Source organism: Callithrix jacchus, chromosome 4 (assembly GCF_049354715.1).
Source record: "Callithrix jacchus isolate 240 chromosome 4, calJac240_pri, whole genome shotgun sequence".
Lineage (NCBI taxonomy): Eukaryota > Metazoa > Chordata > Mammalia > Primates > Cebidae > Callithrix > Callithrix jacchus.
The window spans coordinates 151,564,793-151,580,139 of NC_133505.1; the positions used below are offsets into that span (position 1 = coordinate 151,564,793).

Consider the following 15,347-nt stretch of genomic DNA (forward strand, 5'->3'; position numbering starts at 1 on the left):
AGATTGAAGCCTGTTTCAGAGACTTGAACTCCAAAATTTTATTATTATTCTTAATTTTGGTAATTAGGATGAATGAAATTTTCTACCACAAATTTGGACTAAGTAATAGTAATGCAAGCCAATAACTTTTCTTTTCTTTTCTCTAGGTATAGAAGCCTTAAGCATTTTAACTACGATGTCTGCCAGAGTTGTTTCTTTTCGGGTCGAACAGCAAAAGGTCACAAATTACATTACCCAATGGTGGAATATTGTATACCTGTGAGTACTAACCCACTGTTCTGGTTTTAATACATTGCCATTGAATTAACTAGTGTCTAAAATGTTATTGTTTATTTAGACTTAATCTTTTGTGAAAAAAATATCACTTTGAAGATTATGTTTTTTGTTTTCTTTTAAGTAAACTTATTTATGTTGAATTAATTAGCGCAGAAAGAAATATGAACATTTTTTAACACCTGTGTTTTGATTTTAAACTTAACATTTTTGGTAGCAAATTCTTTTAAGAGCTAATACTGACCTACATTGGAAATGATACTGTGTAATGAAAAATCATGTTTCTTTTAGGCATATTTATGCTTTCATAGTTAAATACTGTATTCACATAAGCAAAAATACAGAAAACAGAGATATTAAAAATATAATTTCTCAATCTAGCTCCAGAGTAAACTACCTTCTAATTTTTCCATGTCTCTGGTTTTAAGATTCTATTTCTATTTATATTTATGTATCTTTGTTCCTACTAATTTTCATTCAACATTCCATTTTGTCACACAATATAATTTGTATTAGTCAAAAAAATTTTAATTGAGTGAATTACTACAGTTTACCTAACCATTCCCTTAAATTTGGACGTTTAGTTTATTTTCAATTTTCTGATGTTTTAAATAACACTCATACAAATATCTTTGTGAAGATAACTCATTCCAGATATTATATAAATTACATTGCAATAGAATAAAGCACTCTAAGCAGGTTATTTGAGTCAATGAATGTGAGTATTTTTTATGGTCAGAATACTTGATGTCAAGTTTTTTTTTTTTAAAGAGATTTATCCTACTTTACATTATTATCACACTTGGTTAAAGTTTCAATTTTACTATTGCCCCACCGGCACTGGATATTAGTTCTTGTTGTTCCTTTGATCTAAAGCTATTTTTTCCTGATGTTATCATCATGTTCTATTAATAGCTATTTTGCTTTCTTCCAAATAATGCCCAAATGTATCCATCAAGCTGTCTGTTTTCTTTGGTTTAGGGAATTGAATTACTTTTTTGGATCATAAATTGACAGAAAGGCTGCAATACTTATAAAATATACACATATAAGTCCCACAGTCATAGGTATCGTATCTCAAATAAAAAGTGCCCTGTGTATGGAGAGGAAATCTCTAGAAAACGTTGCTGAATTATAATGGAGGAAGTGCCCATACCACATAATAGCTTTAACCAGGAAAAAGAAATCTCCCCAAGAGCACTGGTGAGACATCATTTATTCCTATTAACTTACTTATTCGCTCAACAAATTAATATTGAACACTTAGCAGGTGTCAAGCCCTCTTGTCAAAGATAAACAAAACCAGACACTAAAGTGGTAAGGACAGATTTTAATCAATAATATTTTGATGATGCACATAGACTTCTATTTGCACAGAGGTGACTGGGTATTTTCAGGAGGGAATGGACTGGGGGAACCAAAGAGGGACTTGAGCAGAGGCAAGGAAGTGGAAAATGACACAGCATTGGTCACATCAGCTCTGTGAGAACAGCTATGTCTGTGAACTGGCAAATGTCAGAGTTGGGATTCTAACATTCCAGAGAGACTGGGAGACAGGGACCCTGTCTTTCCCACTGATTACATTTCTAAGAAATGGCTTTCGGGTTTTTGAGAAAGACAATCCTGAGCTGTAGATACATATACATCTCAAAGGGATAGAGGAAGGCTTTATTATTGTAAGCCCTTTGTAGTAAATGCCCTAAGAATGGGCAGAGGCCTACCTGTTTTCAGGTGTTAGCTAGAGCAAACAGTAAATTCTTTTGGCAGCCTGGAGTTTGTTTTTCTGGCAGATGTTTTAAGGGGGCAGTTGCCTTAATGATTCTTTTTTTTAGGGTCATCCTAGGGATGTGGCCTTGAACTGTTAGAAATTATGTTCATGTTTGTTGAAGTCTTTTGATGGAGAAGTGGGTGGAACGGGATGGACAAAATGATTTGTGCTGAAAATCTGCAGTTTTTGTAGGCCAAGGCTTCTGTGGAGAACCAAGCTTACAGGAGGCCAACACAAATTTGGGGAAGGAGACAATCCTTATCAGTAATTTCAGTTCTGATAATGTATCAGGGTATACCGAGGAAGACAAGATTGTGGACTTTCCTACTACTCTCCCTTTAGGAGGAAGAATGTGTGAGAATGAACAAGGAAACAAATAAATGAGGTTATTATAGATTGCAGTAAGTGCCTTTAAGGAAAAGAATGGAATGGATAATGAGATAGTATGATGAGAAGAGACACTTTAGGTAAAGAAATCAGTAAGGTTTGTCTGAGTTGACATTTGACTTGAGACCAAAGGTTGAGAAAGATTCAGCCCTATAAAGAACTGGTAGAAGGAGAACGATCCAAGATGGCCGATCGCTAACATCCCGGGATTGCAGCTCTCAGGGAAGGCACAGAGAACTAGAGGACGCCACACTTTCAGACAAAGTCTGGTCGCTCACGGAGCAGAAGATCCCCCAGTGGTGGAAACACACGAGTCGCCAGCGCGACTCTCGTGGTCGGTGCAGAGGTTCCGCCGCCACCTTGACGCGGCAGCACTCGGCGCAGAGTAAACAGGACAGGTTCCCCTTCTGACCGAGGTTTGGAGCCCCGGGAAGGCAGAGTCACCTACTACGGAAACAAGAAGGAAGCCCGACAGGAGAATCCTGGGCAGAAAAGCACCATCAGTTTTAACGCCGCTGCTCTGGCCCTGGGAACTAACAACTTGGATGTCCACTCAAGAGACCTAATCTGAAAGTTGGTAATTTCAAAGACGACAGGAGGATAAATTTACAATGACGGGAAGAAACCAGCGTAAAAAAGCTGAGAATACTCAAAGTCAGAACGCCTCTCCCTCTAAAGATGATCGCAGTTCCACATCAACAATGGAACAAGGCTTGATGGAGAACGAGCGCCTCCTGATGACAGAATCACTCTTCAAGGAATGGATAATAACAAACTTCGGTGAGTTAAAAGAACATGTTGTAGCCCAACGTAAAGAAACTAGGAACTTTGAAAAAAGGCTTGATGAAATCCTATTGAGAATAGACAACTTAGAGAGGAGTATGAGTGAATTAATGGAACTGAAGAATACAATACAGGAACTCCGAGAAGTATGCACAGGTTTAAACACTCGAATTGTTCAAGCAGAAGAAGGGATATCAGAGGTCAAAGTCCAACTTAATGAAATAAAACATGAAGAAAAGATTAGAGAAAAAAGGATAAAAAGGAATGAGCAAAGTCTCCAAGAAATGTGGGACTATGTGAAAAGACCAAATATACGTTTGATAGGTGTACCTGAATGCGACGGAGAGAATGAATCCAAGCTGGAAAATACCCTTCAGGATATTATTCAGAAAAATTTTCCTAAACTAGCAAAGCAGGTCAACATTCAACCCCAGGTAATACAGAGAACACCACAAAGATATTCCTCAAGAAGAGCAACCCCAAGGCACATAATCGTTAGATTCACCAGGGTTGAAACGAAGGAGAGGATACTAAGGGCAGCCAGAGAGAAAGGTCAGATTACCCACAAAGGCAAGCCTATCAGACTTACAGCAGATCTCTCGGCAGAAACTCTACAGGCCAGAAGAGAGTGGGGGCCAATATTCAACATCCTCAAAGAACAGAACCTTCAGCCCAGAATTTCATATCCAGCCAAACTAAGCTTCACAACTGAAGGAAAAATAAAATCTTTTATGAACAAGCAAGAACTCAGAGATTTTATTACCACCAGGCCTGCTTTACAAAAGCTTCTGAAAGAAGCATTACACACAGAAAGAAACAATCAGTATTAGCCTTTCTAAAAATACACCAAAAAGTAAAGAGCATCAACATAAAGAAGAATTTACACCAACAAATGGATAAAACAACCAGTCAACATCAAATGGCAGTAACCCTAAATTTAAATTGACTGAATTCCCAATCAAAAGACACAGCCAAAACCCAACGGCATGTTACATCCAGACCTGTTTCACATGCAAGGATACACAAAGACTCAAAACAAAGGGATGGAGAAAGATTTACCAACCAAATGGAGAGCAAAAATAAATAATAAATAAAAAGCAGGAGTTACAATTCTTGTATTGGATAAAATAGATTTTAAAGCAACAAAGATATAGTGGTAAAAGGATCAATGCAACAACAAGAGCTAACGATCCTAACACCCAGATAGGAGACTTAGATTCAATGAGACAGAAAATTAATAAGGATATCAAGGACTCGAACTCAGATCCAGAACAAGTAAACTTAATAAATATTTATAGAGCTCTCCACTTCAAATACACAAAATATACATTCTTGTCAATACCACATCACACCTACCCATTAGTTTAAATGAAACATTGATTGGCCATTATTAATACCCAATTTTTTTCAAAATAAAGCAATATTTCCATTTACTCTCCCTCTTTCTCTTCCTCTTTCTTCCTCTCCTTTACTTATTTTTTTTTTTCTTTCCTTCTCTCAAAAAAAAGAAATCAACTTGTAAACCTCTAGATCCAGGTCGGCAATGTCTCTTTCATTGCTTGATTTCCTTTCTTCCCTTACCTCCCTCCCTCCCTCCCTCCCTCCCTGCTTCCTCCCTTCCTTCATTCCTTCATCCCTTCCTTCCTCCCTACCGTCCTTATTCCCTTCCTTTCTGCCTTCCCCCCCACAAAAAAAAAAAAAAAAAAAAAAGAACTGGTAGAAGCATATTTCAGAAAGAATAAACAGAATACACAATGGTCTGAGATGGAAAAAAGGTTAGTGTGATTGGGCCTGTTCCCCAACAGGTACATGGAAAGGAGCACTGACTACACAGCTGGAAGTGCCCAGTGCGAAAGGAAACTGGGGAGGCCCCATTTAAAAATTATTAAGACTTTCAAGGTGGCAACACCAGAGCAGTAAATCAAGTTCAAGGCCCTTGTGATTGTAGGGCCCTCTGCAACTGCATAGGTCTAATATCCTTGAAGCCCACACGGGGACTGGGAAAGAGGTAGGTGTGACCAGGGAACAGAAAGAAACCCGGAGAAATTTGACAAAAGAGAGAGAATAGCAGGAGATGGAATTAAAAAGAAAGGCAACCATCAGATTGTATAGAACCCTGGGGATCATTGTAAGGAATTTGGATTGGGGAAAATACAATAGTAATATTTATGTGATAATAGCTATTATAGAAATTTAGGAAGCTGATTCTAAAATTCTAATATCAAAATATCATAAAGTAAATATACATTGTTATTGTAAAGGTATGTAAAGTTACTATTTTTCTTGCTCTTAAACATAAAATTTCTAATGGCTTTACAAAATACCCAGTTTGGAACCCATATATCTTCAACAATTTTCAGCCAGTGGGAGCATGCTTAAGAATCACTGTTACACATATGAATTCCACTCTCCAGCTACCAGTTTTAAATGAAATCTGTAAGTTACCCAAAAATGTTCTTTTTGCATAGTCTTTCTATGTTACCATTTCCATGATTCCATTCATTTCTAGTTACCATTTCCATGATTCCAGCATATCCTGCATTATACAAGGATAGCTTCCTTTTTCAAGACATGCTTTGGGAGGTCCTTTGCCCATTTCTGAGACTTTGTACTGATCTTATCAACAACCTACTTATAAATCATCTGTATGACAGGTCACTTTCTGCATTTGACCCTACAACGTTCTATAAAATAAATAAAAATATCTGTAAATTGAATCTTTAAAAAGATGCTCGCATTTAATAGCAATGAATGACCTGATTTAATGCTTTCTGAAATTTCTTTCTTTTCACCCACATTCTTTACATCTACGCTACTCTTTCAAGTTTTATTTATGGTTCATCCATCTTTTACTCAACATTTCCTAAAGTCATTTCATGTCTGTCTTAGAAAAATGAACTCAAGTGTGAATTTGTTCAGTACTGTGATAATAAGCACCACTTGAGTGTTAAATGGATCAGACCTTCCCATATGGATCTTGATGTTTGCATTTCTCAGAGTGCATCTCCTTTTTGGTTAAGAAGATGCTCCAGTCACCTTACTGACTTAATCTCTTTCCTTTTCAAAGTCCTTTATAGCTGACTCTGAATCTTTCTATTTTTAAAAACTTTCTGCAATTTAGAAGTCTTATTTTAAATCCACAAAGCACCCTAAATATTTTGCCAATGTATCTGCTTATTATTTATGATAATGTTTGCCTTTAGTGGTAAGAAGACTAATGGTATGTGAATGACTATCATGACTCATGAAAATATTTTATGATATTGATAATTTTTATATATGTAGAAACTATCTGAAGAAATGTAGCAGAATTTTTATTTCTCTAGAATATGATTTTTTAAAATCTTATTTCTCTCTACCATTCTATAACCCAAATTTGTACATTTAAGAATTCTTTCATTAGACTTAATAATTAGAGCTGATTTTCAAGAGACCACATGACACAGATGATGTTTAGTGCCTGTCATCATTCTGTCTCCATGTGCCCAAATCCCACCTTCTCACAAAAACAGCTCAACTCCCACTTGGTGTGTGAAATCTCCCCCAGCTCTGGTTTTACCCTCATCAAAGCACTGAGTTCAGGGGCCTCTGCCAATAACCTTTACTTTACCAATTAGTATCTGATTCTGTGTTCTCTTGTATCATTTTCTAACTGTGAGGCATTTTTGTCTTCTCAATTATCTTTTTACCTCCTTGAAGCCTGGGATGATTTTTATACTTTTTCCCTGTGTTTAGTTAAATTTGCCTCATAAAATCTAAGTGAGCTCATATCTGACTTTATAAATAGTAATTATAGAATATCATAACTGGAATTAAAGCTCTTAGAGATCATCTAACTTATCTTTATTTTAAAGAAAAAGCTAAGTCTTCAAGAAGGTAAGTAATTTGTGCAAAGTTAATAGATATAGTGATTTAACTCTATTAAAGAAATACACACACACACACACACCCTCTCACACACCCAATTAGCACATTAGCAAATGAATTTATGTATCTTTGCTGGAATATTATGTTTGTTGAATACCCTTTTATATACCAGGCATTTTGCTAGGAGTTGGAAATAGAGAGAAAATTTCATGAAGCAGAAAAAAGACCTCTGTGGAGAAATTCAACAAGACTGTAATATTTTTAGAATGATTAAACTTATGAATCAAGATATCAGTCTTTTTTTCTTATTATCCATGTATTACATCTTTGAATTCAGGGATTATCGTTTATCTTATAAATAGTTATATCTTATATTAAGGATGTTCAGATTTAAATTTCTTTTTTATTTATGATGATTTAATTTCATAGTGAAAATTACCTTACTCAGATCTTCTTTAAAATCATCTTTGTTGTAAGTAACCAAAATTTAATTCAAATTAGAAACATTTTCATATGTTGTTAGGGCATATAAAAGATAGTGTGTGGTTTTGTTTTTTGAGGTGAGATTTACTCTATTAGTGAATTTCAATTGTATTATCTGTAGCCACATGCTGTACATTAGGTCTTCAGAATTGATTCATCATATAACTGAAAGTTTATACCCTGTGGCCAGTCTCTTCTCTTTTCCTCCACCCCTCAGCCCCTAGTCGCCACCATTCTACTCTCTGTGACTATGATTTTGACTTTTTTCCCCCTAAGATTCCACATATAAATGAGATCATGCAATATTTGTCTTTCTGTACCTGGATTATTTCACTTCATAAAATGTCCTCCAGGCTTATCTAAATTATTGCAAATGACAGGATTTCCTTCTTTTTTATGGCTGGATATATTTCATTGTATTTTCTTTACCCATTTGTCTGTTGTAGGATACTTAAGTGGATTCCACGTCTTGGCTATTGTGAATAGTGCTGCAGTGAACATAGGAGTATAAAGATCATTTGGAGCTAATGACTTTATTTTCTTTGGATATGTACCCAGAAGTGGAATTACTGGATGATACGCTAGTTCTATTGTGAATTTTTTAAAGAACCTTTAGACTGTTTTTCATAATGGGTGAACCAAAGATATTTCTTCCTTAAATTGGAGAGAATGATGAATTTCACATGATTTATAAAAGTTCATGCAATTGCTGACAGTGAGAGAGAACTGGATAGGGTTAAATACTAAGAAGAATGGAAAATGTTTGGAACAGCTACCAGGGTCAATTGTGAGTCACACAGAGATGCGTAAACTGATTGCTACCTTGCTGCAAGAGTGCAGCTGAGGTTAATTGGCAAGGATTTGTAGTTTGTGACTCCATCATTGCTCAGCAGCTTTAGAATTAAAAGACGAAAAGTATATTTGAAGGCCAAGGGAGTGAAGAATTCAAAGGTGTTAATGATACTGTGGTTGATTTGGGGTATCCTCATGCTGAAGAAATCCCAAGGTGGGGTAACGGGTTGGAGATCAAGATAATGGGCAAAGAAGGGGTTTATAATATAAGAAGTGAGAAGAAGAGCCAGAAGATTCTAGTCAGTGAAAGATTTTTTTCAAGTTAGAGATTTTTGGACTAAACGCTGTTTTAAGTTATGTTGAGGCCTGGGGTTTGGCCGTACCCCAGTGTGTGACTGAAGCGGGACATAGAAGGTTTTAGAGATGAGATAGATGGCTTTTAGAAGGTCATCACTACATCTCTAGAAGTGACAGATGATAGCCCTGTCTGGCGTTGTGCCATCAAAGGAGAGGGGAAGGGCACACTGGCTTTAGTAGGTGAAGCTGAGGGGAACAAGGTATGTAGGAGAGAAAAAAAAATATTTTTTTTCCATCTTAGTTTCACCGTTGAGGCTCCTGTAACAAAAGACAGATTAATAAGAGAAAAGCAGACAGATTTATTTAATATAAATATTACACGACAAGGAAACCTTTTTCAGGAAGGGAAGACCCAAAGAAACATGGAAGCCGGTGTATTTTTATGCTTAGGTTTGATGAAGAGTGGACAGTCACGTAGAACTATGACTGAACAAGAAGATCTGACCTAATGATAATGAACTAGGGGAACTTAGCAAGGCCTGTTTGTTCAGATCCTTCTCTGTGTCCTTTTGCCTTCAGAGATAAGGATGTTTCTTCTCTCTGGGAATAGGGAGGGCACCTCTCAAACAAGGGTCTTATGACCCTTTAGGGAAGAAGGGTGGGAGAAGGTCAAAGAGATCTTGCTGTGTCTGCTGTTTTCTCAACTGCCAATGTGCTATATTTGGAGGTAGTGTGTCCTGAACCCTCTCAAGTGTCAACATCCTTTTCTCTTGTTTTTTTGTGAAAGAGAGATTATACAGCCAATAATGGACCAGATTATATAGAAGATGGCATTATCATGGGAGCATCAGGACTGATTCAAGGCAATAGATTGAAATATTAATTATGAACAAAATGTAAGGGAATGTGTAGAGAACACAGAATCCACTGTAGTGGAGAAAGAAAGATAGACAGATAGGCTGTTTGTGTAAGATAGTAATACTATCCGTGGAGGGAAAATGAGAAACAGGGAAAGGAAATGGAGGAAATACTAAAAGGAAGGAAGCAAGAAAAGGTTAGCCAGGATAGAGAAGTTTGAGAGACCTGTTAGCTCAGGGAGAAGAGATGAGATGCTTGCAAAATTTTGTAGGTTGAAAGGTCACCAATATCAGCTACTTCCAGTATTTCAGTGGCAAGGGTAGATTCATCGTCAGTGTCATAGTTCAACTGCTGAGCTTTACATAGGACTAGTTTCTACTGGTAGCTTTGTTGAATTTGGTGAGAAGAAGGGAAAACAGGAAAAAAATACCTCAGTGAGAAACAGCTTGTTAAATTAATACTACTCAAAACAGATTTGTATTGCAGGTTTTAAGCAAATACAGTCGTTTTTAAAGCAAGAGGTTCAAAAGTATTCTTGTTGATATTGATTAATATATAGGGAAATAAATTGAAATTACATGTTTTCCATACGAAGAATCATATTTTCAGTAATAAGAATCATAACTTTCTAGTAAAAAAAAATTGGAATTTTCTTGTAAGTTAAAAAATAAATTATGCTTTTTTTTTTTTTTTGAGACGGAGTCGCAACCTACACCTCCTGGGTTCAGGCAATTCTCCTGCCTCAGCCTCCCGAGTAGCTGGGATTACAGGCATGCACCACCATGCCCAGCTAATTTTTTGTATTTTTAGTAGAGATGGGGTTCCATCATGTTGACCAGGATGGTCTCGATCTCTTGACTTCTTGATCCACCCGCCTCAGCCTCCCAAAGTGCTGGGATTACAGGCGTGAGCCACTGCACCTGGCCCAATTATGCTTTTCTTTATGAACTATATGCCATTGGCAAAAACAAAAACACAAACACATAAAGAACAAAGAAAACGAATCTAGAAGCAGTTGTTATGAGCAACCCTCTCCACCGCTGCCAGCATCAATATACTTCATAAGACTATAAAAAAATCTAATATTATAAAAATGCTGATTCATTTTTTGGAAAGCCCTACCTTGAGTTAGGGTAGTTTGTTTTTTGGCAGTCTTGTCTCTTTAGATGGATGTGGGGTGTTTGCCAATGTACTGAAAACGCAGCATCATGGCTGTTTCTCTGACCTCAGCATCCTGAAGTGGTGTTTCAGCTGCTGCCCACCTTACGTCGTTTTCCCAGTAGGTCCGGTGCATTTAGATTTGTCATTAGCTTCTAAGGTGAAGTTTGGGCAAAATCCATCTTACTTAGGAAGACTTATCGTGCTACTTATTCTTGACTCCTTGGTGATTCTGCTAATGCTAATTTTTTTAGCTTCATATTTTTTCAATAAGACTTGAAAGTCTCTGAGCTTTTCTCACTGATTGCATCCTATCCATGGAATTCAAATGTGTCTGAATTTCAACTTGTTGAAATGATTGAAACTTAAATAAAACTGAGAGGTTGTTTTATAGTTAACAACAAAAAAAAACCTGTTAAGAATGTCTTTAAAATAAGTCCTGTGATAATGAAATGTACTGCTTAGCAGTATGCGTATCCCAGTTGGGACTACTGATTTCTATATTTAAGAAGTAAATCTTGCTAATGAGGGTGCTGTTCAACAATGATTTTAGCACTTGTGCACGATCCAAATGATAATGTTTAATTATTCTACTTGTGTGCCAAATGACTGTGTTGTTTTTTTATATAACCTTGATTTACCTCTTTGTAAGTCCTTGTTTTTGTCTGTATATAACTTATTCATATTTGTAATTAACAATTAGAATCCATTGTTTGGAGCATTAAGGAATTAGTTAATACTGATATCTCAAGTTAAGGAGTGACCCCTCCCAACAAAAAGTGTCGGGAGAATTAAAACAAATTGTTCAGTAATTAGAAGTTATGTGTTATGAGGTTTAGGTTATTTGATAGCATTGTAAATAGCTTCTTTTTGTGTGCTGCTCTGTGGATCTTTGGGGATAATAGTAAGAGTCCTTTGAGCCGACCTAGTAAAGCAGTTTATTCAAGGACCTCTTGACTGTGAATACTGTGGGGGTTAGCTTTTCTGCATTCTAGATTCTTCTATACCTTATCCTTGCTGCTCTTTGTGATATGTATTAGTGAAAAGGGAACTTTCAGCCATATATTAATGCTTTTGAAGTTCTGTGGGGCATAGATGTCAGCATAAAGTAAGAGTATACAGTTTGGAATATGAACAGGGACATATAGAAGGATACACATGCATTCATATAGAGATACACAAACTCAAGCAAAAGATAGAGGAACTCTACATTCCATGTGAGGTATTTATATTTGCTCTCTATCAAGGATAAAATAGAAGAAAATTTAAAATTTTCTAACTGTATTTTCGTTGGTAAAATAAAATTTCAAGAGTAAAAATATTATCTGATTTCACCTTACAAATGATTTTCTTTAGGGTTTGGAACAAATTTATACAGATAGTTGTATCACAGGGTGGATTTTATTTCAGTGATACTTTCCATATTTTATTCATTCATTTATATTAGTTGGTGGGGAACAGTAAAAACTGATTAATTCTTATTATACAGGTAAGTTTTCATTGTCTTACTGCTACTTAATAGCGGTACAGTGGAGTCAAGTACATTTTCAGAATTCATGTGCCCACTTATCTGTGTAGGTTCAGTTCTAAAATACTTTTCACAGTGAGTCACCATCATTAGCTTTCCAAAAATGACAATTTGAAGGACAGCCCTAATTTGTATATGGGAATCTTTATGTGCTTGTTGAAAAATCAATCCAGAGGGATTTGGGGAAGATGGAGGTAGCATGGCTTCAGAGTTTTCCCATGTCTTTTGCCTTTGACATTTTCCTCCCATTTGTAAAGTAGTTACATTTATAAAAAGACATTTGTAAAGAGAAAAACTAGACAGCAAAACAAAAATGTGCAATGTTTACAACCAAACTAGGTGACAAGAGAAATCCAAAATAAATCCAGGTGGCGGCAAGCCACCATCGTCCACAAAACCTACAAGACATCACTGCCTACATGAGAGGAAGGAGGAGGTAAGGGTGCCTAAGAACTGGAGAGCCCTAAAATAGGCAACAGATATTCAGTGGAAAGCTGGCTTGAGAGCAGAGCTAAACCTGGCAGGGCTTTGCTATGCACAGAGGCTAGGGTAAAAAGGTGTGACATTTCTAGAATGCTCTTGACTGCTCCATCAGAGCTTCCTTCCAGAAAGAAGGTCCAATGCTGAGCAAAACTTCTGGAAACAGAATCAACATGGAGCATCTCAGGCAACAGAAATGAAAGAAGGCCTAGTTCAAAATGTGCATGTGTGCTGGTAGAGGGTGTTGGGGAACAGGACCAGGACGTCTCAAACTCAAGTGCTGCTGTGAATGGAATGTTTATGTCCCCCAAAAACTCTAGGGTTGAAATTTAATCTCCAATGTGATAGTGTTAGGAAATGGGGCCTTTGGAAGTGATTAGGTCATGAGGATGGAGCTGTCATGAATGAAATTAGTGCACTTGTAAGAGTGACCCCAGAGAGCTCTCTCCTCACCATGGGAGGACACAGTGAAAAGATGGTTGTGTATGACCCAGGGAGCAGACTTACAAGACAACAGATCTGCCAGTGCTTTGATCTTGGGCTTACCAGCCTCCAGAACTGTGAGAGATAAATTTCTGCTATTTTATTTAAGCCACTTAGTCTATTAGTATTCTGTTATAGCAGGCTGAATAGATTCAGACATGTACTGTATTTGTAAATACTGCACAAAAGCAAGAGAAAAGTTAGGAAAGCTTTCCTCAACCTCACTTTATTCTAAAACTTTAGGAAAATTAATCATACTACCAAAATTGAGCAATGAAAGCATCAAGACCAAATCTCCTATAAAGCAATTTTAAGAAAAAGAAAGAAGGAACAAAATTATATCACTACAAATAAAGCATGCCAGTGTAACTACTTTATGAATGGGGGGAAGTGGAAAAGTAAATCTATATTTTAATGTTTTCACTAATCATATGGGACATGATTAGTGAAAACATTAGTGTATTAGTGTTCTAAAACTGTTACGTACAAAAGCAAATGAATAATTATGGGATTGTCTAGGTCTATCATCTCTTATGTCCTTGAGAACCAGATTTTTGGTTTTGAAAAAAGGATGTAGAGGTGTATTAGAAAACAAGTTAGGTCAAATCAGAAATCTGAATTGGAATCATCAATGTAACTTCAGGAGAAATTTTACCTTCAAATGCGTATTTCCCAGCTCCGTGCAATGAAAATGCCTATTAACACTGGAAGGACCTAAAAGGGGTGCTTGGAGCATCTTGTAATAGTAGCTTAAGGAAGCTGTTGAAGACTGTGAGAGCCACATTAAAAGTTGCCAGATGACCTTGACTTTCAATAATGAGAGTTGCAATAGATCGAAGCTTATCAAATACATTCAAATCTTTGAGTTCCTCATGATATTGAAAAAAAACACATTGATCATCTTTAGAAGATGATAGGAAACCATTTCATGATATTGAAAATTGATCAATACAGTCAATCATTTATCCTGACATTTATAAATGAACTGTAGCACAGAGTACCTAGGTGTTAGCTGTGGTGATGTTTCTTTATAAAAGTATGTATTGGGCAGAGTTCTCTAGAGGGTCAGGACTAATAGGATAGATGTATATCTGAAGGAGAGTTTAAGGAGTATTGACTCATACGATCACAAGGTGAAGTCCCACAGTAGACTGTCTGCCAGCTGAGGAACAGGGAAGCTGTCTGAGTCCCCAAATGTCAAAAATAGGGAAGCCAACTGTGCAGCCTTCAGTTTGTGGCCAAAGGCCCGAGAGCTCCTGGCAAACCACTGATCTAAAAGTCTAAAAGCTGAAGAACCTGGAGTCTTGTTTGAGGGCAGGAAGCATCCAGCATGGAAAAAGATGAAGGCCAGAGGACTCAGCAAGTCTGCTCTTCCGTCTTCTACTGTTGCTTTATTCTAGTCATACAGGCAGCTGGTTAGAGGGTGCCCACTGAATAGATGGTACCCAGCTGGTTTGGGTGTGAATCTGCCTCTCCCAGTCCACTGACTCAAATGTTAATCTCCTTTGACAACACCCTCACAGACACACCCAGGCACAGTACTTGCATCCCTCAATCCAATCAAGTTGACAGTCAATATTAACCATCACAGAGTATTTCAACTAATAAATGAAAAATGAATGACAGAATGATACCATTTTGTAACCCCCGATGAATGGATATGGGCACGTAGCATGAACAGCTGCTAAGATAACATAAGAGGGATGACAGCTATTATTTGTCTCCTATAACACTGCCAAGTACCACCAATTATCTTGACAAAAGTCTGATGCATTATCTGGATCTAGTTGCAAATTTGCAGGAGGTTATCAGGAGGACAGACGAAAGTGCTAAACTGTACCAAAAATATACATTCTGCAAAATCCAGACTCTGGAAGGCTCTGCATGTCAAATTGTCTGGGTTTTCCAACAGACAAACTATAGCGAAATGGCAGGTGTGGAGGAGACACCTGTAGATTAAAAGTGATTTAAAATACATTGAATTTTTAAAAAGTGATCAAAACTAAGGATAGACATTGGAGCAACGAACTATTTTTAAAACATAAGTTATGTACTACTTCTAAAGATGAAGTTCATGGTAATAATGGAGATGGGAAGAGAGTTGTGCCTGGAAGGGACATCTGGAATGCACAGCAAAGTTCTGTTTTCCGACTATGGTGGTATACTGATAATATTTCGTTAAGCAATACA

At 36.9% G+C, this 15,347-nt stretch overlaps 1 protein-coding gene across 15 annotated transcripts in view; it reads left to right on the top strand.

Moving 5' to 3' along the window:
- The window catches only part of UTRN (utrophin), a 578,097-nt gene that overhangs the window by 518,175 nt on the left and 44,575 nt on the right, over positions 1 to 15,347 (top strand). For all 15 annotated transcript variants that reach the window (XM_008995200.5, XM_078370245.1, XM_035296914.3 and 12 more), the window contains one exon: positions 147 to 258. In XM_008995200.5, the coding sequence (XP_008993448.4) occupies positions 147 to 258 (112 nt within the window). The remainder of the gene's footprint in view (positions 1 to 146; positions 259 to 15,347) is intronic.